Here is a 23,902-nt window from a genome sequence, read left to right as displayed (position 1 = left end):
CACACCCTGGCACATTGCAGGGCTGCGTGTGGGACCCGAGGGAGACCAGGACACAACCACGCTCACTGGGACAGATCGCTGTGTCCAGCATGGGGCAGCGCAGGGGTTGGCAGCGTGAGCTTACTGGTGCTCGCGGCTCCATGGGGTGATGGCTGCCTGGGTCTCCCTGAGACCCGGGGACAGTGGCCATGTTGGGAAGGCCTTTGCAGGCAGAAGCTGTTCTCTTGGGAAATAAAATCTCTGCCGTGTGTTAGCCTGTAAGTCTTTAGGACACCCCGACCCCAGGGAGCCCTGGAGTCCCATGGTCCCTACGCTTGCTGGCTGGCCGTGCTGCCCCATGGTGCGCGCCTGGTCCAGGCACTCCAACCTTGTACAGCCACGCAGAGTGGAGTGGCTCACTGGCTTTGCATGTGGTCTCTGGGGTGGGGAAGAGGTGGGATCTCTGTTCTGTTTGTGCCAGTGGATCTAAGGACCTGTATGGGATCCCCTCTCAGAGAGGGTCACTAGCCTGCTTCCTTCCCTTGCGATGCCATAGCATTGGCACATGGTGCCATGCAGGATGCTGCTGTGCCCGCATGGGCATGAGTGGCCCAATTACCAGGCTTCCAAAACTGGCAGGTGCCTCATGCACCAGCGGGCTAATACTGAGCCCCTGACCTAATCCATGGGCTGCTGCAGGTGACTGGGGCAGTGGCAGGGAAAGCCAAGGAAGTGTCTTGTCAGCAAGTTAAGGAAGTATGGGCTGGATGAATGCACTATAAGGTGGGTAGAAAGCTGGCTAGATTGTCGGGCTCAACGGGTAGTGATCAATGGCTCCATGTCTAGTTGGCAGCCGGTATCAAGTGGAGTGCCCCAAGGGTCGGTCCTGGGGCCGGTTTTGTTCAATATCTTCATAAATGATCTGGAGGATGGTGTGGATTGCACTCTCAGCAAATTTGCGGATGATACTAAACTGAGAGGAGTGGTAGATACGCTGGAGGGGAGGGATAGGATACAGAAGGACCTAGACAAATTGGAGGATTGGGCCAAAAGAAATCTGATGAGGTTCAATAAGGATAAGTGCAGGGTCCTGCACTTAGGATGGAAGAATCCAATGCACCGCTACAGACTAGGGACCGAATGGCTAGGCAGCAGTTCTGCGGAAAAGGACCTAGGGGTGACAGTGGACGAGAAGCTGGATATGAGTCAGCAGTGTGCCCTTGTTGCCAAGAAGGCCAATGGCATTTTGGGATGTATAAGTAGGGGCATAGCGAGCAGATCGAGGGACGTGATCGTTCCCCTCTATTCGACATTGGTGAGGCCTCATCTGGAGTACTGTGTCCAGTTTTGGGCCCCACACTTCAAGAAGGATGTGGATAAATTGGAGAGAGTCCAGCGAAGGGCAACAAAAATGCTTAGGGGTCTAGAACACATGAGTTATGAGGAGAGGCTGAGGGAGCTGGGATTGTTTAGCCTGCAGAAGAGAAGAATGAGGGGGGATTTGATAGCTGCTTTCAACTACCTGAAAGGGGGTTCCAAAGAGGATGGCTCTAGACTGTTCTCAATGGTAGCAGATGACAGAACGAGGAGTAATGGTCTCAAGTTGCAGTGGGGGAGGTTTAGGTTGGATATTAGGAAAATCTCTTTCACTAAGAGGATGGTGAAACACTGGAATGCGTTACCTAGGGAGGTGGTAGAATCTCCTTCCTTAGAGGTTTTTAAGGTCAGGCTTGATAAAGCCCTGGCTGGGATGATTTAACTGGGAATTGGTCCTGCTTCAAGCAGGGGGTTGGACTAGATGACCTTCAGGGGTCCCTTCCAACCCTGATATTCTATGATTCTATGATTCTATGTCTAGTTCTGCGTGTCACTGAAGGTGCGATCAGCCCCCTCCATTGCAAACAGAATGAGCTGAGAGCAGCTCCTTCCCCCAGAGCCCAGCCGTTCCCTGGTTTCCTGCCAGCAGGGCCAGCAGCAGCCGCTCATGGGGCTTGGGTTCCAGGGCACAGCTCTCCTGCTGCCAGCTCTGTGCTCGACCCAGGGGCTGACTTGCCGTCCTGCAGTGTCTAGGCAGAGGGCGCGTGTGCATTTGCCAACGCCGGTGCTAGCGGCATCAGGAGCCCAAGCAAAGGGAACTGCTGGTGCCACTTAGGTTTCTAACACCATGTCTATCAGCCCTGCGCTGGGCAGGGATAGACGATCATGCTAGATTTCCAGCTCTGTGCTGGTGCCCCAAGCACTGCAAACCCTACCGGAGCTGGCGTTAGGTGCACTCCGTTTCTCAGCAGAGCTAATGCCAGGGCAGCTCTGTGTCCAGCTGAAAGCGCAGGTAGGCCAAATGGACTTCTTGAGTTGGGATTCCCTGGGCGGCTTGTAGACAGAGTCGGCCCCGGGATCTCCTCTGAGCACCGGCACTCGCAACCTCTACCTTGCATCTGAGTAAACCATGGCCCACTGCAGCACAGCCCCAGGACACCATGTCCGGGAGCTAGTTCAGGTGGAAGAGTGCCAACCCCACTTCCTGCCACACTGGCATTTGCACAAATCTGTGGACCACGCCCAGGCCAGGGGAGCTTGGCAGAGATGATGGCCCCAGCCTAAGCGGGGCTGGTGGATTTGAATGGCGTCTGCTCGCTGCCGCTTGGTGTAATGACATGGAGCTGTGCCGGCCTCTTACTTAATTGCTAGTTCAGTCCTGGGAGCTTTCTGGGGGAGAGAATGAGCTCTTCTGGTGTCTGGAGCATCCTGAAGTTGCATTCCCATCTTAGCCATGGCAGGGGCCTTTGCTTTTCCCTGACGCGCTTAAAACATTAGTGGTTTGGGTTTTTTTACAACTGGAAATTTCTCAATAAGCATCTAGGAAACCAGCGTCTGGTGCGTAATGGGGGTGGGCACCAGCTGATCCGTCCCGCTGGAATGCGGATAACCGCAGGGCCCAGCTGGGGTCCGTCTGCCGAGTGGCAGCCAGCCAGAGCTGGTTAACAAGAGCTAATCCTCTGCCCTTCCTCTGGAAAGGGACTTTTTAGAAACAGCAGCAGTGGCGAGGGAGGGTGTCCACGTCTGATTGCTTCTGGATCGAGTGGGTTCAACTGGCAATAAACAAAAATGGTCTCTGCCAGGGCGTGGAGAGGCCCTCCTCGTGGCCTGGGAACCCCAGGAAGCCTTCCCTGAGACCTGTGAGCCCAGGCCATGCCCCTGGTTTGCACAGGTTGTACTGGCTGGAAGGCAGGAGAGAGCTCTGGAACACTCTAGCTGCCCTTCCACATGCACCAACTGAGCTGGCTTTGTCTCTGCCATCCCTATAGACTCCAGCACCTCCTACCCCCCACCCCCAGAGCCAGGCTGGCCCTACAGAGCCAACAGGGGACAAAGCAGACAGAGCTGTTTTCGGTTGCATTGATGGGCAGGTGAGCTGGTGTGTGCACAAGCGAGCAGGGAGGGGCCGTTTCACATAGTCACTTCTCAGAGCAGAAACAGGCTTTTTAACTCGGGCTTTTCATCTTGAAAGCACTACACAAACATTATCCCTCGCCGGTCCTGCGAGCTAGGGGAATAGTATTTGACTGGGGAAACTGGGGCACGGAGGTTGTGCTTTGCTCAAAGCCACAGCAAGTCAGGACTGAGATGCAGGGATTCCTAACTCCCTGGCCTTTGCTCAGATCCCCCCGCCCCCCCACCTACAGGGTTTTGTAGCTTCTGGCCATGCCTGGGGCCCAGTGTGTGTTGGGGCTGGCTGAGTAGAAAAGGCCTTTGCATTGGGCTTGGGCTAAGATACCATCTTCAGAGTCCTAGGATGAAACGAGCTCCTTTGTTCCCCACCTCGCTGCACTACCTTGGCCGGCACTGCTCTGGCTGGAGATGTCCCTGGGCAGGGGCTGCACGGCCAGTGTGGCATAACCTCCTGCCAGTGCTCCCCTCCCCTCGCCCCATCTCCTGCACCATGACCAGAGATGACAGGGTGCAGAGTGGGGGCTGTAGTGCTTCCCAGCCCCGCTGCGCCCAGCTGTGCTCCTGTCACTGGGAATAGGACATCCTCCCGAGTTAGACTGACCAACGACTTGCTGCTCGGAAAAGTGACTGTGTGAAACCGGCCCACAGCTGTGCCGTTAGTCTCCCGTGGGCCCGCGCGGCCAGCCCAGCTCGGGGGAAGGAGCTGAGGCTTGGTCCTCTTCATGCAGCAGCAGGAGCATTGCGTGGGGAGCTCAGCGGTGTGTGTGCAAACCCAGTGAGGGTCACAGGAGAGACTTCATTAGTGGGGCTCAGCGAGACGTGAGGAACCCGGCCCGGCTCTTGGTTCCGAACCTGATTATGCAGGGCTGGCAGATCAAACTCGGGTGTAAATTGAGTCCCGGAAAGACCCAGGGGTGCCCTTTTCAGTCACTGTACAGCACAGCTCTGCACACCCCTGGTGCTGTGCAAATAGTGATCATTGGGTCTCCTTTGTGTTTTTCAGAGCATCCAGGGTCACGCAAACAACAAGGATTCCAGGCTGCTCTGGATGAACACCAGCGATTACGTCCTCTCAGTAGGATTCAGCCAGGTATGGCCCCCTGCTCGCCCCGGTGCCCTTAGCTAGGATTGTTCCTTCACTGGGGCTTTCCGCCGCCTTGTTCCTGCAGAGCTTGTGCAGATGGTGCCGTGGGTCCTGCCGGTCACGCTATACATCTTTTGAGGGGAAGCTGGTTCTATAGGGGAGGCCAGCTTGCCTACCACATCTTGCATGGAGCGAGAGCAAGCACAATATTGGCAACGCGCTGCGCCCACCTCCTGGGCTTTACAAGTTCCCTGGCAGCGGTAGCGGCAAAGTAAAACAGCCAGGCCGACACTTTGTCATTTCCCCTCTGAGGGGCTGCCTGGAGCTCTCACCACCAGGGAATAATGAGGAGACAAAGTGACCCTGCCGGGATTTGAACCTGCAGATCTGAGGGGGACTAGGGCTCTGAGCAGGACTAGACAACACCATGCCCAGCTCCCCTGCGCTGCCTGCTTCTGCCATATGCCACAGTGTGGAGCTGCGCTGCTCGGAGCACACCAGGAGGAGACTTGTGGGAAGGGCTAGCGTGGCCGAGACCATGCTGCGTTGGAGCAGGGTGTGCTGAGCGGGGAGCTAGTGCTGAGCTCTGTCCCCAGTGGCCAAGTGCAAGCAAAAGCCTGTGAGCTCAGCCGTTTGCTTGCAGGGCCATGTATCAGGCGGTTACTCTGGGTACAGCCTGCGTGCTGGGATCTGAGCGCTCCCGCCAGCCTGTGCACAGAGCAACAGCTGCTGACCCATCACCATGCCCATATTTGCAACCCCTGGGCTAGCAGGATGGAGCTAGGGAAAGTGACAAAGTCCATTGGGAATAGAAGTTAACCCCAACCTGTGGCATGCAAGCGAGCAGTGAGCCCAGGGGAGCAGGCTCACCATTGCCCACTGGAGCAGCAGCCGGGGCAGGCTCGAGAGAGACGGCTTGGAGTCGGCTTCCATCACCTCCCAGCTCCCCCAGCCCCCCTGACCCCACTGCCCATCCTCGGCACCACTGAGTGCTGCATTGAAGATGGCTTCACCCCTGGGTATATGCCTCTCTACCAGTGCAATCCATGGGGATGGATTCCTCTCGGAACAGTGCCTGCTGGGCGGGCCGAGCCTGCCATGTGCCGCGGAAGACGTGAAGGCTGATCAGATGCAGGGAGAGGGCTCCAGGCAAAGCCCTCGCTGTCTAGGGAGCATGTTCCCCTGAATGCAGTACAGATGCAATGCACCTTATCGGGGTCCCCTCTCCTCAGGGGGGAAGGGGGTGCATGACTGCCTGCCCAGGCTGCCTGTCCCTTTTAGAAAGGGAAAGAGGATTGCATGCTTTTGCTGCCTGCTCCCCCCACAGCATAGCCCAGGGCTCCCCTGTGCCCGTCCAGGATGCACTGGGGTCGCCCATGTTCACTTTTGTCCGGACCTCTCTGCTTTTGAGCCCCATGCAGGGGGTGGTTCCCTGGTGTCTCACCCCACGAAAAGGCTCCCGCTTGTGTCCCCTTGCTGGGGGTTCAGCATGAAAACCCTAGCCCTGCAGCCCCCCGGCTCTAGTCCCTGCTCCTCGAAGCCAGCTGCCATTTGGCCTGCAGCTTCCATGGCAGCTGCTCATGTCTGCGTGTGGGCCTGCGGCAGGGGGAGCCGCTCCCCAGCCGGGAAGGGGTCTGGTTTGATCTCACTGGGCCGCCCCCAGGGTCCCCTGCTGGACTGCCTGTGCCTCTAGGGCCGCCTCATTGCCACGTCTGGCTGCAGCAGCCACCGGTGCAAAGCCTCCAAAGCAGCCCAGCACCTGGCCACGTGTGTCTGTATGCGCATGTGTGTGTGTGCATCTGTGAGTGTGAGTGTCTGTATGTGTACATGTACACAACCAGTAAGCATGTGTCTTTCTGCTCTTGCAGATGAGGGAGCGTGAGGTAAAGCTGTGGGACACACGGCGATTCAGCAGCTCGCTTGTCTCCGTCACGCTGGACACCTCCCCAGGGTAGGAGCGTGGCCCCTGGTCCCGGTGTTGGGGGTGGCGTGAGGGGACGTGCTGCTGATGGTTACTGGGGTGGGGGGCTCTGAGCTCGGTCTGTGCCGTGTGGGGTTTGGTTTGCATCTGGCCGAGCCAGGAGGGGTGTTCCCAGTGAGACGTGCCCGTTGTAACAAGGCAGCCAGCCCCTTTCCAGGCCTGGGGTCAGAGTCCCTCCAAGCCCGGAAGCTTGGGCCTGGGTGGGGGATGATCAGCCCCAGCTGGAAAGGGGCAGGCGATTGCCTGATGGACGGACAAAGGTTGGGGGAGCTGCAGGAAGCAGGCTGGGGCCTATGGCAGGCCCTGGAGCTGGTATGAGCTGCCGGAGCAGGAAGGGGAAGGAGTGTTGGGTTGGTGTTGAACCGTTGGAGTTGGGGGGGCACAGAAGATGGTTGGTGCAACCCATGAAGGGACCTGAGCAGACTCTGGGCGTGGTGTTAGCCAGGCCAACAGCCCACCCCTGTGTCTAGAGTCCCCTGCTGCGAGAGGCAGTGAAAATGCGTGCGGTAGCTTGTAAACTTGGCGTTGCTGGCACTGGGCATGAGCGGATGCTGGCCGCCCTCTGGGAAAGCCCCGGTACTCCCAGCCCCCTTCGCTGACCCACCCCTAGTGCTCCAGATGTGCGATCGCTTCCCCTCTCCTGGCAATGCCCGGCTGTGTGGGATGAAGAGTGGGCTCCAGGAGCGGGCTGCAGTCAGATTGTCCTCCATTCCCTGGAGCCAGCTACCTGGCTTCTCTCCCCTTCGCCCCGGGAGTGGCTTATGTAGGACCACGAAGTTCAGTCCGACTGGAAGTGCTGGAGGAAGTGCCCAGGGATGATGCCCACCCCTTGCCCCCTCTGTTGGGAATGCTGGGCAGGGTCGGGGAGCCCCTGCTCGAGTCACTGGTGACCCTTGCACTTGAGTGGCACCAGTGGGGGCACTCAGCTGGGGGAAGGTGCTGGTGTCTGGGAAATGCAGGGAGTTGGATGTTTGGAGAAAAGGAGATTCCATGGGGCAAGTGAACCAAACCGCTAGCTCCCTGCTCTGTTCTCTGTGTGGGACTGTGTCTGCCTGTCACCCAGAGACGCGCGCGGTGACTTGTGTCCCACTCTGTTTCTGGGGCCGGCACTCTGGGCGTGACGCTAACGCTGCACACGCATTGATTTGGGGCACACATGGTGTTTGCTCAACCCCTGCTTTTGTGGGCTGTTTGGGAAAGGCACGTTCGTGGCCTAGGTGGGTCAGCGCTCCCCAAAAAAGCCGTGAAGACGGCTACGCCGTCGGGACCGCAGAGGTGACTGTGCTCCCTTCAGCCTGGCGTGACCTCTCCCACGCTAGGTTGGATTTATGGCCTTACAGAGAGCAGCAATTAGAGAAGGAAGTTCATCTGCGGGGGAGAAAAATCCACCCTGAAGGGAGGGGCTAGGGAGCTCTTGCCCTGCCCCCAAATGAGGGATTGTAGCAGGGCTGGTCGGTTTCCCTTTGCTTGTCAGTTGCACACTTGGGCTCTCTGTGCTAATGAGAAGTTGCAATTTCTGAGTTAACACTGGGTCCATTGAGCAGACCCTGCCTCCCATGCCATCTCCTTGCTACCCTGCTGCTCTGTCCCGCTGGTGCGCAGGGCCATACATGGGCATGGGGCTGGGTCCCATGGGTTTCAGGAACATCTCCGCTTTCCTGGGTGACCATCTAGCCTTGCAAGGGCTGCTGATCTGCTCTGCTCCCATTGCTCCATCACCAGCAGGCCGTGGTAATGGCTTCCTCCCTGTCCTTCTGGCTGGGCTGTCAGATGGGCACCCTGTAGCTCCTTGCCTGTAGATCCAGGATTTGTTCCCCTGTTTGAAGTTGGAGACAGAGAGTCAGGCAGGAGCGTGGGGGGTTCCCCTGGGTACACGTCTGAGTTTATTTCTCTATCGCTTGCTCACTCCGAGCCAGGCCTCCCAGGCCATGCTGGGTGCTCCTCTACACCAGGCTGCTGGGGAGCTAGGTCATGGGTGCTAGGCAGGCCAAGGCATCTGGCACCATGCCTCACCAATCTCAGCCTCTGCAGGGACCACAGTCCAAAGGTGAACAGCCCGGGTCCTACAGGAGGTCAGATTGATCCTGTCTGGCCTTGGAATCTTGGCATGGATACAGTATCTCCCCCTCCCTCCGCTCCCCATGCTTAGGATGGAGCTTGGGCCTGAGTGTGCTAGACTCTGCCATCTTCAGTGGCTGGAGGATGGCCAGCGTGGGGCTGCGTCTGGATGCTGGTCAGTACCCGCCCCGCGTCTGGGATAGCAATGACTGGGGCTGGCTGCAGCAGAGGGGAAAGGTAGTGTGTCCCTGGGCAGCCCCCAGTGTACATACAGCTGATCACTGCCTGGCACAGTGCCCATTCCAGGAGAGGTCAGATGCGCCTGTCGTGCGTGGGGGGAGCCAGGGCAGACTCGGCTGTGGCACCGGGGGTGGGGTGGTGAATTGGCGTTGCAAGGGAGGGCGGCTAGCTCAGCCCCCTCTCCCCCCCCATGCTGGCAGCTTTCCGCCAGCACAGCACAGCAGCAAGGGCTGCCATCTGTCAGGAAGCTCCTGACACAAGCGGCATAGGATCATCCTACTTCGTCCCCTAGCAGTGGCTCTCCCTGCTCCCTCCCTGCATCTCCTGGGCACAGCATTGCTGCCTTGGCCAGGATGGGAGGCAGCCCTGGGAGCACAATGATTAGCGGGTGCCTTGAATGAGGCATCTGTGGGGATTGGGAGTTGTGAGGAAGGCATGGCTGGACTCTCCCTCCTGTTGAAAGGCGTTTGGGGTGCATCCATCAGTCATCACTTGGCATGGGTCACCTTGGGAGCTGCCCCCCTTGCTCTTCAGGAAGAATGGGCCCTTGGGCTGAGCTCTCCCCTGCCCCACCGTGCAGGAGGGAAAAGGTGGGTGCAGGGCAGTAGGACTTGGGCTGTTTGCTGTGTCAACCCAGTGACCGTTCCTGGGGGCTCTGTCTCAGGCTGGACACTGGTCTCAGGTGATCTCGCTCTCTCCCATTCATCTCTCTCACTTCTCATCATTCTAACTCCCCCGCACTACATCCCTAGTGTCTGTTCTAGGCAGATCTCACTGCAGGTGCTTAAAGGGGATGACGGGAGAGGCTGCACAGCAAATCATTCCTTCCCTGAATTCAGGGGTCAGAAGTATGGGGGTTGCTTGCCCAGGCTCCACCCACAAGCCAGGGCACTCGAGAACTCAAGCTGCCCCTCACAGCAAACCAAAGATGGTCTCTCCTTTCTTGTGTGCTTTGATCAGCAGTGAAATAGCTGACACATAAAAGGTCATCATTACACTTCAGAGTTAACATTCATCTTTAAATTAGCTGGGTGCGTTCGGTGTTGTGGGTCTCATTGAGGAGCACAAGGCTTTGGGTTGGGGCGCCCAAAGCTGGAGGAAGGTTAGATCCAAAACATCCACTAATGCTTGAAACAATCAGAATAGCTGTTTTGTGCTCTATGGGTCTGGTGGGCCCTCTTTCTAGACAGCCTCCCTTGGCGTGCGAGGAGTGGCGTCTGGAAGTGGAGAATCATTCTGTGCGACTTAGAACGGGTGGAAACGTTTGGATTTTGGCTAATTGAGTGAGGATCCCCGTCATTGTCAGAGCCAGCTCCGCCGCTCCCTGCAGGAACACAAGGGGGCGCTGGGAGGGTGCTGACTGTAGGTGCCAGGCTATAGGAACGGGCACCACTCAGGTTGATCTCGCCTGCTGCCTGGAGATCTCCTGTCACCTCCATGCTGGCGTCTCCCGCCCCTTGGAGTGGCCAGAGGAAATAGCTTGGCGAGAGAGTATGGCACCGAGGCTCCTGCTCCGAGGGGCCTCCTGGCTCCAGCAGGAGGGAGGGAAGGAAATGCCCTCCAAAATCACACTGAAGCCCATAATTTGCCAGGTGTCTGCACAGCCCAGCAGGAAGCTGGGTCCTGGCGCACGGGGCCAGAAATGTCAGGAGCTGCTGGCTCAGCCACCTCACAGCTCAGCCAGCGGCTGGAAGATGCTGTTAGCGAGGCCTCTCCCCAGTTACCTCCTGGAAAGCACCGCTTCCCTTGCAGGCTGTTCTGTGCTGCTGGGGTGGCTGGAACCTCTGCTCCCCATGCCCAGCATAACTGGGCACCCTGCTATTGCTACTGTCGCTCAGCTGGCTGCCTGGCATCCTCCTTGCACACCCTGGGGTGCTTCCTGCGGGCACCCAGGGGTGTCACATACCCGCACGCACAAGGGTGCTGGGCACTGCTGTCTTTTGTGTATTCTATTGCTCAGTCCTTATTCTATAACACCCCATTGAGAACTCACATCCCAGTAAAGGATTGCTTGTTTGTGTCAATTGCAGATCTGGCTAAGGAGCTCGTCTTAGTACAAGAAATTTGCATTAGTAAAGATCTCTGAATGTTCCTTTGGCTGCTGACCCCAGAAATCTGCCTCTGCACCTAAACCGATCCTTGTTTCAAGGCCCTTTAGAACCACTCTGGATTTATGAGCCCTAGTAATCCTCAATCCAGACCCGCTGCTGCTGTGCAGAATGGATCTAATATCTGTACTTAGAATCCAGCAAGCCCAGTGCACAAAGGGCGAGGCCTCCCCCAGCCCCTGCTAGTGTGCACACGTGGATTGCTAAGGAAGGCAGCTGAGGGGCGGGTTGGAATTCAGCTTCTAAATTGGATCCAGAAGTGCCTTCCAGCTCCATGGCTATGTTTTTGCAGGCTGGGATTATTTTGGCTGCTGGGCTTTATCTGCACTGGAGGAATGTGACTGGCAGGCTGTGTGCACGGCTCTTATCTGTGTGTCACTTCAGGGGTTCATAGGGGCACAGCAGTATCGAAATCAGAGGTGATAAAAAGAATTGGAGGGAGGGAGCAGTTGAGGGGTCAGGAGGCGAACTGATTAAAGAGGGGTAAACCAGGGGCTCTGTCCCCCCGGGATGCACACTGCAGAACTGAGGGTGGGATGGGTTTTTTTAGAAAGCAGTGCAGTTGAGCTGAAATAGGAAGGCGAGATTCCATTCCTCCCTCCCCCTCTCCCTCTAAAACTCTTTGAAATGACAAACCAGTGCAGGGTTTTGGCTTGTTACTTGCAAATGTGATAAGCAAATGCTGTTTTTCTTCTGCTGAAAACCCCCAGCTTAAGACCCCTCCTTGGGCTGGTGCTGGGTCCGCGGTGCCGAGGGCTGAGCAGACAAGGTGCTAGCTGCAGTCAGTGACTGGACTGGAGGGGCCTCCGCGTAGGTGGCCTGTGATGGACTGAAGTGGGGGGGCTCACACAGCTGCACCCACTTTGTGCCTTCAGGGAGCCAGCTTCTTGGCCTGCCTGGGTTGCCCGTGAAATGGGATTTGGTGTCTCAGCGTAGCGCTGGCTTGTCCACGTCACACCACTACCTCACGCTGTGACCTGTCCAGCGTCTCTGCTCAAGAGTGGCCAGGGCTGGGCTAGCAAGGGCTGCGGGTCGGGGTTGAGGGGCACTGGCAGAGCTGTGTGGAGAGCCCAGGGCTGGGCTAGCAAGGGGCTGCGGGTTGGGATTGAGGGGCACCAGCAGAGCTGTGTGGGGAGCCCCGGGCTGGGATAGTGGGGAGTGGGGCGGGGGGCTGCAGGTTGGGATTGAGGGGCATCGGCAGAGCTATGTGGGGAGCCTGGGCTAGGATAGTGGGGGGGGCCTCAGGTTGGGATTGAGGTGCATCGGCAGAGCTGTGTGGGGACTCTATGACTGGCTATATCCTTACAAAATTCTCTGCTGCCTGATGGTCCAAGTGGAATCCTTTTCCCCACTGAACTGAGCTGGGCAAGCCGTGCACTAGGTGAAAACTAATATCATAAGAACAGACACAGGATCAGACCAATGGTCCATCTGGCCCAGTATCCTCGCTTCTGACAGTGGCCAGTGCCAAGTGCCCAGAGGGAGTAAACAGAACAGGGCAATTATTGCGTGATCCATCCCCTGTCATCCAGTCCCAGCTTCTGGCAGTCAGAGGTTTAGGGACAACCAGAGCATGGGGTTGCATCCCTGACCATCTAGGCTAATAGCCATTGATGGACCTAGCCTCCAGGAACTTATCTAGTTCTTTTTTGAGCCCTGTTATAGTTTTGGCCTTCACAACATCACCTGGCAAGGAGTTCTACAGGTTGACTGTGCATTGTGTGAAGAAATACTTCCTTTTGTTTGTTTTAAACCTGCTGCCTATTGAGTTCATTGACTGATCCCTGGTTCTTGTGTTATGTGAAGGGGTAAATAACACTTCCCTATTCACTTCCTCCACGCCACTCATGATTTCATAGACTTCTATCATATTCCCCTTCAGTCGTCTGTTTTCCAAGATGAACAATCCCAATCTTTTAAATGTCTCCTCATATGGAAGCTGTTCCATCCCCCTAAACATTTTTGTTGCCCTTTTCTGTACTTTTTCCAAATCCAATATGTCTCTTTTTGAGACGAGGTGACCAGACCTGCATGCAGTATCCAGGGTGTGAGTGTTCCATGGATTGATGTAGTAATAGCATTGTGATATTCACTGTCATATTGTCTATCCCTTTCCTAATGGTTCCTAACATTTTGTTAGCTTGTTTGACTGCCACTGCACGTTCAGCAGATGTTTTCAGAGAAGTATCCACTACTCCAATATCTTTGTAGAGTCATAACAGTGAATTTAGACCCCATCATTTTGCATGTACAGTCAGAATTATGTTTTCCAGTGGGCGTTACTTTGCATTTATCAACATTGAATTTCATCTGCCGTTTTGTTGCCCAGTTTTGTAACTCTTCACAGTCTGCTTTGGACTTAACTATCTTGAGCAATTTTGTATCCTCTGCAAACTTTGCCACCTCACAGTTTACCCCTTTTTCCAGATCATTTATGAATATGTTGAACAGCACTGGTCCCAGTACACATCCCTGGGGAACCCCGCTATTTATCTCTCCATTCTGAAACTTCACCTTTTATTCCTACCCTTTGTTTCCTATCTTTTAACTAGTTACCAATCTATGAGAAGACCTTCCCTCTTATCCCATGACTTCTTACTTTGCTTAAGAGCCTTTGGTGAGGGGCCTTGTCAAAGGCTTTCTGAAAATCCAAGTACACTATGTCCACTGGCTCACCCTTGTCCACATGCTTGTTGACCCCCTCAAAGAATTCTAGTAGATTGGTGAAGCAGGATTTCCCTTTACAAAAAACATGTTGACTCTTACCCAACAAATCATGTTCATCTATGCATCTGACAATTCTGTTCTTTACTGTAGTTCCAACCAACGTGCCTGGTACTGTAGTTAGGCTTACTCACCTGTAATTGTAAAATCGCTGTGAGGTGGCTTTGAGTTCTTTAGATCACTCATCAGGTGAGCAACAGGACAGCCACTGTGTCCTGCCAGCCTCTTTCCCTCAGGGCAATTGGTTCTCTTGTGAAATTTGCTGGAGTCTCTTCCTCCCAAGTGAAGATCCAGGTGGGGGCAGGTGCGTTCTGGGTGGGTCCCTGCTCTCTCCCTGTGCTCTCCTTGGTTCAATTATTGCTAGCTGAGGAAAATCAGCTGGAATTGCCCTGCCTCTGCAAGGCACAACAAGGAAAGTGCCCCACAGCCCTTTCCCAACCACAGGGCCCAGGATTCCTCAGGTATGGCCCTGGTTCATGAAGTGCCTTTGGCTACTGTTAACCAGGAGGCCACAGGGACAGGGGAAACCACAGTTGAAAGGTCAGTTCATCTTCAGAAGCCACCAAGTGAAGAGACCCCATCTGTCCACACTGTCTGGCTTGACTTCAGGGCTAGTCACTGGGAGTTTGGGGCAGTCACTCTGGGTGGAGGAAACAGGAGGGGGCCAGCCTTGCCCCTGTGTGAAGCAGGCCAAAGCTCTTGGTGCCCAGGGAGTGGCCCATTTAGTCCCCTGGGCACTGTCTGTGTGCTCCTCTTGGGCAGAGGGGAGCATGTGAGGCCAGGAAGAAGTGACTGACACCTCCTTTAGGGAACCAGGAACCACTGCCTGGCACTGCCAGCCCTCTCTGGTTCCTCGCACCGGCCAGAGAGTTTGAGGAAGAAGCGAGGGGGCTAACATTAAGCGCAGCTGGCTCCCTCTAGGACTTGGTCCTGTTCTGTGGGGTTCCAGGCTGGGCATGGCCTGAGGGCAGCCCAGAAACCCTCCTCGGAGCAATGGCCAGAGGGGGCCGATGAGTTATGCGCTGCAGCCTGCTCTGCATACGACCGCTCTTCTCTGTGCACCGGTCCCCAGGAAGCTGGTAGGTGCTGACTGGTAGAGCGGGGCCCAGCAGGCAAGGGAGCACTCACTAACCTAGTGTCGAGCAGCATTGGCGTTGGGTGTGTCTGTTCCGCTAGGGAAGCGGCTTGGAGGGGAGAAGTTGGCGTGGGCATGGGGGGTGCTGGGAAGCTCTTATTTGCTTTTGAGGGAAGTGTTAAGAGGCCTCGGCAGGGCCTGGAGAACAGGGCTGGGTTTCACTGTGCAGGAGCTCTGCCAGGCCTGGGACCCAGGTGTGTCACTGCTAAACTTAGCCCTGCCATAGTGGGGCTCGGGGAAGCCCTACATGAAGCTGGGTGCCCCATGGCTCTGGGTTCCAGCTGGGTGTCTTGTGCCCCTGGTCCCTGAGCCCACCTGCTTGCTCCACCAGCTGCCATTCCTTGGCTCTCATGTTGGAGCACCCGGGGCATGCTGGGAGCAGATGTAGCTCTGCTCGAGATGAATCCATGAACAGGGCAGGACCCAGGGCCCGTCACAGCTGGAAGGAAGTGACTGGCCGGCTGCTGCTATAAACATCCTCCCTCCAGCATGCGCGAGGCCTTGGATGGCTCAGCCTCTGGCCCCTGAGTCGTGCTGGAGCTCACATGCTGTAGCTAGCGCCGCCAGAGCCCTGCTGGCTTCGACCTAGCCTGTCTCCCGGGGGCAGGGCAGGAGTCCTCCCTGCGCTCTGTTTTCCGGTACTTTGTCCCAACAAATTGACTCATGCGCTGTGGTGTCTGCCTTCGCCCTCGGGAAGCTCTGTGAGCCTCCTGCTCCGGGTGAGAAAAGCTCTGCTAGATTCAGGGCCTGCTGACCCTACATGCTGGGAACGGAGCCTGTTACCTTCCTGCCTCCGAGCTCACTGGCCCCGACCTGGAGGAACAGGGAAGCGCTGTCACAGGCCAGGCCCAGTAGCTGGGACGTTCTTGTGTTAGGGGATGCTCCGGCCCCTCCCCTGCCCCCCAGCCTAGAGAGTTCCTTTCCCATTGTAAAGCCAGCCTCCCTCGCACCAGCGTCGCAGCACCCCCTGTTGGTGGTAGCACTGGGCATGGTAGCGCAGCCCCCTGCTCTGGAATGGAGCCCAGGCCCTGGTGGCTCTGCAGGCAGAGATTGGGATTAACCCTGGGAGAGGGAGCAGGCGGGCACTGCAGGGCCTGGAGCGCCGGCTGACTTGGCGTGGCTCAGGTTTTCTTCTCCTCCCTTCACTCCAAGGCAGCTGATGCAACAAACCAGCTTCTGCCCTGATGCAAGTGTAGTGTCTTAACCGCTGCCTGACCCGCCACAGCCCAACTCCTGCTCTCCCCTTGGCCCTGGCGCTGCCTCACCCAAGCTTAGTGTTGGCCGGCCTGCTCTGGTACAAGGGGCTCCATAAAATGTGGCTGGGATTAGCAGTTAGTTTGGCAGAGTGGCCCGGTCTGCCTGCACTGGCACACGCTGCCTGTTCCCTGCTGGAAGTCAAATGGCCTCCGTTGCGCTGGGATCTGTCAGGGTAAGAGGGGCTGCTCCCCACTGTCATGCAGCCATCTCTGGGGTGGAATGCAGCACAGCGTTCAGCTTAGCCCAGGAAATGAGGGAAGAGACGGTAGCCGGGGGAGTTTAGGGAGAGGGTCTTTGTCCAGGTCCCTGGAGTTAATGTCCCTATTCCTGGGGGAAGACTGTGGGGCATTTTAATGGCAATGTGTGGCTGGGCCCTTGGTTTCATAGCTGTGGTACTGCTCCCTCCCGCATCTGCTCAGGGCAGGGAGTCAGCCACAGCCCTCTCTGCAACACTGAATACCTAGCCTGTTAAATCCTCTTCTGGGAGCCAGCCACTGGGTACTTGCGTGGGGAGGAGGGTTTGCCCCCAGCAGGGTAAGGACCAGCGTGGTGTAGAGCTGGGAGCAGAGCACCCCAGCACTGTGGCACCACTGGCGGGAACTGGGGAGGGAGGGGGGGGTTGCCATGACAGTCCTGGCTGGTGGGAGGCTCCAGGTGCGGGAGGGCGGCCTCACCCCGCAGATCCATGGGTCCTATTCTCAGTGCAGGTCTGTCCTGCCTTCTGCTGACCCAGGACTCCCTGCTCTCCGGCCTGCCTGTGCGCTGCCGCTGCTAGGCATTTCCTCTTGCGTGGCAATGCGGGGTGTATGGGCAGCTGTGAAAATGCAGGGCCTGTGCGTAACGTGACATCAGCAGCCCCCTAGGGGAGAGCAGCTCCTTGTCTCTCCCCCCCGCCCCGGTAACTCAGGGGGCTGTGAAACACAGCAGCCCTTCTTGTGGCTAGAGCCCCGCTCTCTGCCTGGTCTGGCACCAGCTGAGTTGCAGGTGGCTTGCTGAGTGAAAGCAGTCAGTGTGGCCCAGCACCAAACCTACCTGAAGCCAATATCCCTGCATTCCAGTTTGGCACCTGCCACTCGCTGGGAGCCCCCCAGGGCCCCTGGAAACAATCAGGGCAGCTCAGAAACGGCATTAGGAGCAGCAAGTTAAAGAAAATCGTACACTCAGAAAACGGGGTGAGGGAGCCTGCTTTCTGCCTGGCAGAGGGTGCAGTTCCAGGACTCGCCCAGGTCTGGGAGGTGCAGCAGATAGGAAGTGAGATGCCCAGCCGGGGTCTGCCGTTCATCAGCTGCTGTAAAGGCCGCGTTGGCAGGACTCGTGTCTCAGCTACACAGTTCCCTTGCCTGGGTGTTACCAAACCGGAGTAGAGAGCAGCGCGCTGGGTTAGGGCCTCAGCCTGGGGACCACTGCCCACTGTCTCCACTGCCCCAGTGTGCTAAGTGCTGCAGCAAAGCGCTTTGGTGTTCAGTGAACTAAGCGCGGGTCCCCACTGAGCTAGTTCCTGTTCTGCCTGGCACTTAGGGGCAGTGTGGGAGCTGATTCATCTTCACCCATCTCTCCCTCCTCAGTGCCCGACTCCCCTAGCCTGCTGGCTGCCTTTGGCTTTCCAGTCTGAGGGGACCAGCCTATGCTGGCGGGGCCTGCCCAGGGCAGTTCTGTGAGTGGCAGGGTGGGAGGGTCGCAAAGGGCTCACGGCTTGCTGGGCCTAAAGAGAGCTGCTTCCACTGCTGGCAGACAATCCTCCAGCTTTGGACAAGCCAGCTGCCCCGGTGGCTTTCTACTGACAACACTTCTTGCTGTCCTGGGGCTGCAGATGTTCAACCCCCGTGGAGCCTGGCGCCCCCTTCCTGCCAGGGTGGTGGCATCTGCAATCGAGGGTTTCTAAATCCCTTATGGACGTGACACCTTGTCTCCCTCCCTGGCCTTGCCCAGTGGCCCTTGCCTCACCCTGTCTCTGTCCCTTGGAGCAGAGAATCCCAGCTGAAACACAAGTCAAGGCAGGAGCTGGGGAAGGGGTGTGAATGGCAGGACTGTCCAAGGACAGACAGCGAAGAATGGGCCTTTCACGGGCACCAGCGGGTGCCTCAGGTCAGCAGAGCTGTCGGAGCCGCCTCCCGAGTGGAGCTGCGCTCCGTGCTCCTTTCCGGTCCATGCTCCTTTGTCTGGCTCCAGCCGGCTCCCCCGCGTAGCACAGCAGCCGCTGGGGCAGCCTGAGTGAGCTCTTAGAAGTGGCCCTTTCCGCTCAGCAACTCACTTCACAGCTTCCCCTGCATAGCCCCAGCCACGCGGGAGCCTCCTGCCTGAGCGGGCCCGACAATGCATGTGTTGAAGTGAGGAGGGTACAAAGCGAGAGGTGTCAGCCCTGCCCTAGGACAGCAGCTCCTTGCAGCCCACTGCTTTCCGTGCCCCTCGGTCCTCGCAGTCAGGGGAGTGAATGAGAGTGGGTCTGGGGCACTTCTTGAGCTGGGAGGGGGGGCTCGACCCCTTTACAAAGGCAGGGACGCAGCTCGTGCTTGCTCACCGGGGGCTTGCCAAGCACCCGCACCCCAGGATAAAACGCCCAGCGAGGGAGAGGGGGAGAGCTTGTGTCTTGGCATGTAACTGGGGGAGCTGTGGCCCTCAGACGGGTCTGAGTCTCTTGCAACTGGACACAAATTAGCATGAGCCAAAGTGACATTAATCTTTAGTGAGCACTGGTAGAGCAGGGAGCTGCAGAGCAGGACTGAGGGGCCTGGCAGAGCAGGGGGCAGGACTGGCAGAGCAGGGGGGTGCAGGGCAGGACTGAGGGGCACTGGCAGAGCAGGGGGCAGGACTGGCAGAGCAGGGGGCTGCAGAGCAGGACTGAGGGGCACTGGCAGAGCAGGGAGCTGCAGGGCAGGACTGAGGGGCACTGGCAGAGGTGGGGGAAGGACTGGCAGAGCAGGGGGGTGCAGGGCAGGACTGAGGGGCACTGGCAGAGCAGGGGGCAGGACTGGCAGAGCAGGAGGGTGCAGGGCAGGACTGAGGGGCACTGGCAGAGCAGGGGGCAGGACTGGCAGAGCAGGGAGCTTCAGACCAGGACTGAGGGGCCTGGCAGAGCAGGGGGCTGCAGGGCAGCAGTGCCAGAGATTGTCCCTCTGGTAGGTGTTGGCCTGCGGGGAGTGGGACTGGGCTGTCTCTGCTCTTTCGAAACATTGGCCCGGCATTAGTCCTCCCCGCAGAGGCCCGGTTGATCCTCGTGTCAGGCATCCTGCTCTGCTCAGGATCTCTCGTGGGGAGTGAGCCCCCTGCTTTGCCTCTGGCTCAGCCCGTGTGAGCTGCCTTGCTTGTTCCTGCTGCCCTGAAATGTTGTATTGTCGCTGCTGGGAGCCAGGTTCCCCCGGGGCCCCAGCTGTGCCTCTCCAGGGTGCAGCCCGGTGACTGCCGGGGCAGACTGGCGAGGGTGCTGCCCCCTCGCCTTGCATGGGAGGAGCTGCTGTGCGAGGGCGGCTGGATGAGTCAAGCAAGCAGCTTGTTTAGCTCCTGGAGGAAGTAATCCAGGGGCGGCCAGGAAACTCAGCCCAGTCATTAGTGCAGCCGGCCCAGCGGGAAGGGAGCCGTGCTGAGCCGGCTGCTCTGGCCGACACGCCCAGGGCAGAGCGCTGCCACCCGTGCTGCACGCCAGCAGCTCAAGCGCGTGGCCGGCAGCTGGGCCTGGCCTGTGTCGGGTGCACAGATCCTGCCGTCCTGGCTGTCCTGTCCCCCCAGAGCAAGCCAGCTTGGGCCTTCTGGGGCTGGCACCTCAGTGTTTCTGCTCCCCCAAAGGGCTGGGGCTAGTTCTCTGGACCAGCTCAGCCCTCCCCGGCCAGCAGCATTCCGCAGCGTGAGCCCAGTGCTCTGGCAGCAGAAGGATAGGTGCCCCAGGCTGCCCCGCCGAGCAGCCCCCTCCCCAGCTTGCGTTCTGCAGTGTGGGAATGCTGTGGGGTGGGGGAGGGGAATGCACCCCCTATTCCCAGCGAACCAACTCTGAGCGGTGTCACCACCTCCCCACCATACTTAGAGATGCACCTGACCCACGTTTCCACCTCTGCTAGCTCTCTGGGGGCTCAGGTGAGCCTTGCTGGGTTTGCCGGGGTTCTAGCTTTCCCTACACTCGTCTCCCACATGCTGCTGGAAGCCCCTGCCATCTCAGCCCAAATTCGGAGGTGCTGCCATGCATCCCAGGTGCCAACTGGGACCCAGTTACCAGATCGGCCCATAAGCACCAATAAGCTCGTATGTTCATGCAGCACCTTTCTGCTGGAGAGCTCCTAAGACAGGGGTTGCTTTGCGCAGCGGTGACACGCAGCCACCTCTGGGGAGGAGTACAGCAGCTGCCATTGCATGGCACTACCCTACTCCACGCTGGGACCGGAAGTAAACAATTCCATGTCCAGGGGAAACTGTGGGGTGGTTTCATGTAGACAGAGTATAATTACCCCAGCTGGTATTCAGTCAGCCCGAGAATGCCACCAGACCGGTTCTTGTGCAGAGTGCCTGGGATGTTGAAAGATCACAGGAGGTCAGGACCTTGGGCCTGGGCTACACTAAAAAATTAGCTCAACCCAGCAAGGTTGTCTCTCAGCGACGTGTAGTAACTACACCGAGGTTCCATCTCATCTGAAAGACAGCGCTCCCAACACATCAGTGCGGTATTTGTTAGAGGGTGGAGAATCAGCACTGCTCCCTGCAGCACTGGGCGTGCGGTTTGGAGGTGTCCCACCCCCTGCGTCCCCGGCTGAGAGGGCAGCCCTGGCATGTGTCGCCGGGGGGCAGGCTAGGCCGAGTGGAGGTAGTGTGCATGGGGTGCAGCAATCCATGGGCTGGGGCTAGTCCAGATACTTTCCTTCGAAAGATGGGTCCCCAAGGGGAAGTCAGTCAAACTGGGGCAGGTAGCCATAGCTGCACCGAGTTGGACGGGTCTCCAGTCTGTACAGATGCTCCTGTTGGGCTGGGGTGGGGAGCCTGTGCTCCTTCACAGGGTCTACACCGGGCACAGCATGCATTCCACCCTGTGGCCGCACAGCTGGCACCCTCTGGGCATCTGGGTTTCAGGCAGGGTTAGAGAGCTGAGTGTAGGAGCAGCCCCCAGCCAGCAAGCTGGCCTGCCCCCTTCCCCACTCCACCCCCACCCCAACCCCCCGGTTCATGTGGCCAGGAGGGCAGATCTGGGGCAGAGGGGAATAACTGGCAGTGTTCTCTCCAGCTCTGCCCTGGCCCAGTACCCAAACCAGGTGCCAAGCAAAATGGCTGTGCAGGCCTTTATTACCAATGATAGTGTATTCTGGCTGTGACAAGTGGCCCCGTTGTGGATGGGGTCCCCTGGGGTGGAGAAGTAGGCGCACACAGATAATGCCCACCTCCTCGGGCTGGCGGGGTGAAGACACAGCCTGACCAGGGCTGGGAAGGGGAGCTGTCACCCACGGCGCTCAGCCCAGAATCGTAGGCTCTCTTGGCAGCCTGCGCACAGGCTGGTGCGGCAGCGAAGGGAGAGACAGAGCCCTGGAACCGGCCTCCAGTGAGTCGGGGAGCTGGGAGGGTGAGCGAGGCGCAGGACTCACACATGGGGCTGTGTGGATGTGCAGGGCAGCCTGGCTCATGGGGCAGGGCACCGTTGCGGGCTCTCCCGGTTCTACCGTGCCTCGGGGCGTCACCATGGGCAACCGCCAGGGCTTCGTTCCTCTCTGTGCAGCTTGCTCAGCTTGGAGATCTATGGCTCGGGAGCACCGGAGGAGTGGCGAGCGTAACGACACTGAGCTGGCACAGGTGGGCTGGAAAGGGCAGCCTCTGGGACCTCAGGGGCGGGGGCCTTGTCCTGGGGGGTCTGTGCATAGCTCAGCCTTGGCCTCCATCCTGGCTTCTGGGGAGCAGCCTTAAAGCCAACGCCCCTCCTCTCTAGTAGCCAGCCCAGCCTCCCATTCCGCTGTGTGTGGTGTGAGGTAGAGCCGGGCACTGTAAAGCCTGGAGGGCTGAGGACTGGGCCAGGTCTGCTTTCATCCTCACGCTGTCACCTGATTGTGTTTCCTCTGAGGCTCCGGCCGGCCGCAGCTGCCTTGCCCTCGGCGCTTCTCAGGGGGCTGAGGAGAAGGATGCCGGGGTCCAGTGCGGGGGCTGCTGTTCCTGAGGAGCAGTCTTTCGCTGACAGAAGTCTTGCCAGCATGACCAGCTGCCAGCAGGCCAGAGCAGGAGGCAGGGCCATTGTGTTGATTTAGGTGGAACACAACCCTGTCACTGTCCGACATTAACCAGTGTTCAGCAAGGTCAGGGGGTGATACACAGAGACCTCTGCCAGCTTGGTACCATGCACCACCGAACAGCCTTTGAACCTTTGACTGAACACACAGAAAAGCAGAAAAACCAGAGAAAATGTTTCAAATGTCAAGTATTAGTCAGGCTTTTGTTTGAACAGCATCCCTTGTGCCCTTTCCCTTGGCTGGAGGGAGGGGTTAGAGAACTCAGAGGTGTTAAAGATAGTGCTATCTGGTCCTTGGCGGGGAAGTTGGCTGTGATGAGCTGGAGCTGTTGGTGCTGCTGTTAAGGTCCGGTCCTGTTTCTTGAGAAGAGAAAACAAGACAAGAAGGGGACAGAAAAGACTACCAAAGACAGACAGTGCAACTTCTGGCTGGGGGGGTTGATTCATGTTTGCAGCCTCAGCGCTGGAGAAACACAGGCCCAGCCACTCGGAGAGCTGGCATATTGGGAGCATCATTGGGCTCTTGAGGGCATTGCTTTGACTCCCTCCTGGTCCCAGGCTCATTGCGTTGGCCAGCGAAGACAGCTCTTACCAGACAGAAGGCAAAAGGAGAGGGGTAGGGACAGAAGGATGTAAGGTGGGGAAGGAAAAAGACACACGGGAGGGGGTGACACCATCTCACACCCCAGGCAGAGTTTGGGAGTTAGCTGGAGCAAGGGAGGTGGAGATGTCGGCTGGGTCCTTCTCTCTGGTCTGGTCTGCTCAGGACATCGCTCAGAAGGAGGATGGAGAACGTCCCAAGAGATGGCAGCCAGGATGCTGACGTGCACTCCTTCTCCTTCTTTGGTCTTTCAGTCAGCCCCCTCACCCCCACAGTAGCCAGCTTCCCCCACCCCACAAGAGCCTCTTGTTAAGAGCCCCAAAAGGGAAGGGGGATGGAACAGCCTATCCCCTCATTATTTGGTCCACCATTTAGGCCCAATTTCTGACACATTAATTTTGAGCCATTGATTTCCAGTCGCACACTTCTCTTGTCTACAGGCACGATTGTCACCCAGCCCATGAGTTCTCTCAATAGGCCGGGTTGATAGGACTAATTCAGCATCCATCTCCCTTCCGCACCTTTTCCCAGCTGCAGTTATTGGTGTCGGCTATTGTGACACTTTATAAACTTTCACTCCCTTCGTACAGCTGGGCTCATAAGTCAGCTGGTTACCAGAACACCTGCTTGGAGGAGAGCTGGGGTGGGGGACAGAGCAGAGCACCGGAAGCCAGGCCAAGTATCCATCTGGGGAACCCATTTGCACTTGAGGGACCCTTGGTTACCGTGTCCTCTTTCTACATCCCTCTTGTGCCTCTTGCTGAAATAGCCTGGTTTGTCCTCCGCCGTGAGTGCGGGAACAGAGGGGAAGGGATAACCCCTCAGAAGGGAGGAGTTATTTAGGCTGGCAGAGGGGCTGTAAATGAGGGGTAATCAGGTGAAATGGAGAGAGGGATACTTCAGGCTGACCTTCAGGGAATCATCCTGCCAGTGGGATGGCCGGAGCTATGGCGCCTCCTCCTGAGAGAAATGGAGGAAGCTTTCAGCATTTGCCTCACTGAAAGCTAGACTAGCCAAACCACTGGAGAAAGTGCAATGGGCCAAATCTCGGACTGGCCCTTGGGGGTGGATTGTCTCTGAGCTCGGGACCTTATCAAG

At 57.7% G+C, this 23,902-nt stretch overlaps 1 protein-coding gene across 2 annotated transcripts in view; it reads left to right on the top strand.

Moving 5' to 3' along the window:
- CORO7 (coronin 7) overlaps positions 1–23,902 on the top strand; it is a 184,473-nt gene that overhangs the window by 66,889 nt on the left and 93,682 nt on the right. For both annotated transcript variants that reach the window (XM_048867848.2, XM_048867847.2), the window contains exons 8-9: positions 4,433–4,519; positions 6,382–6,464. In XM_048867848.2, the coding sequence (XP_048723805.2) occupies positions 4,433–4,519; positions 6,382–6,464 (170 nt within the window). The remainder of the gene's footprint in view (positions 1–4,432; positions 4,520–6,381; positions 6,465–23,902) is intronic.

This window comes from Caretta caretta, chromosome 10, assembly GCF_965140235.1.
Source record: "Caretta caretta isolate rCarCar2 chromosome 10, rCarCar1.hap1, whole genome shotgun sequence".
Lineage (NCBI taxonomy): Eukaryota > Metazoa > Chordata > Testudines > Cheloniidae > Caretta > Caretta caretta.
This window is presented reverse-complemented; position numbering and strand designations above follow the sequence as displayed.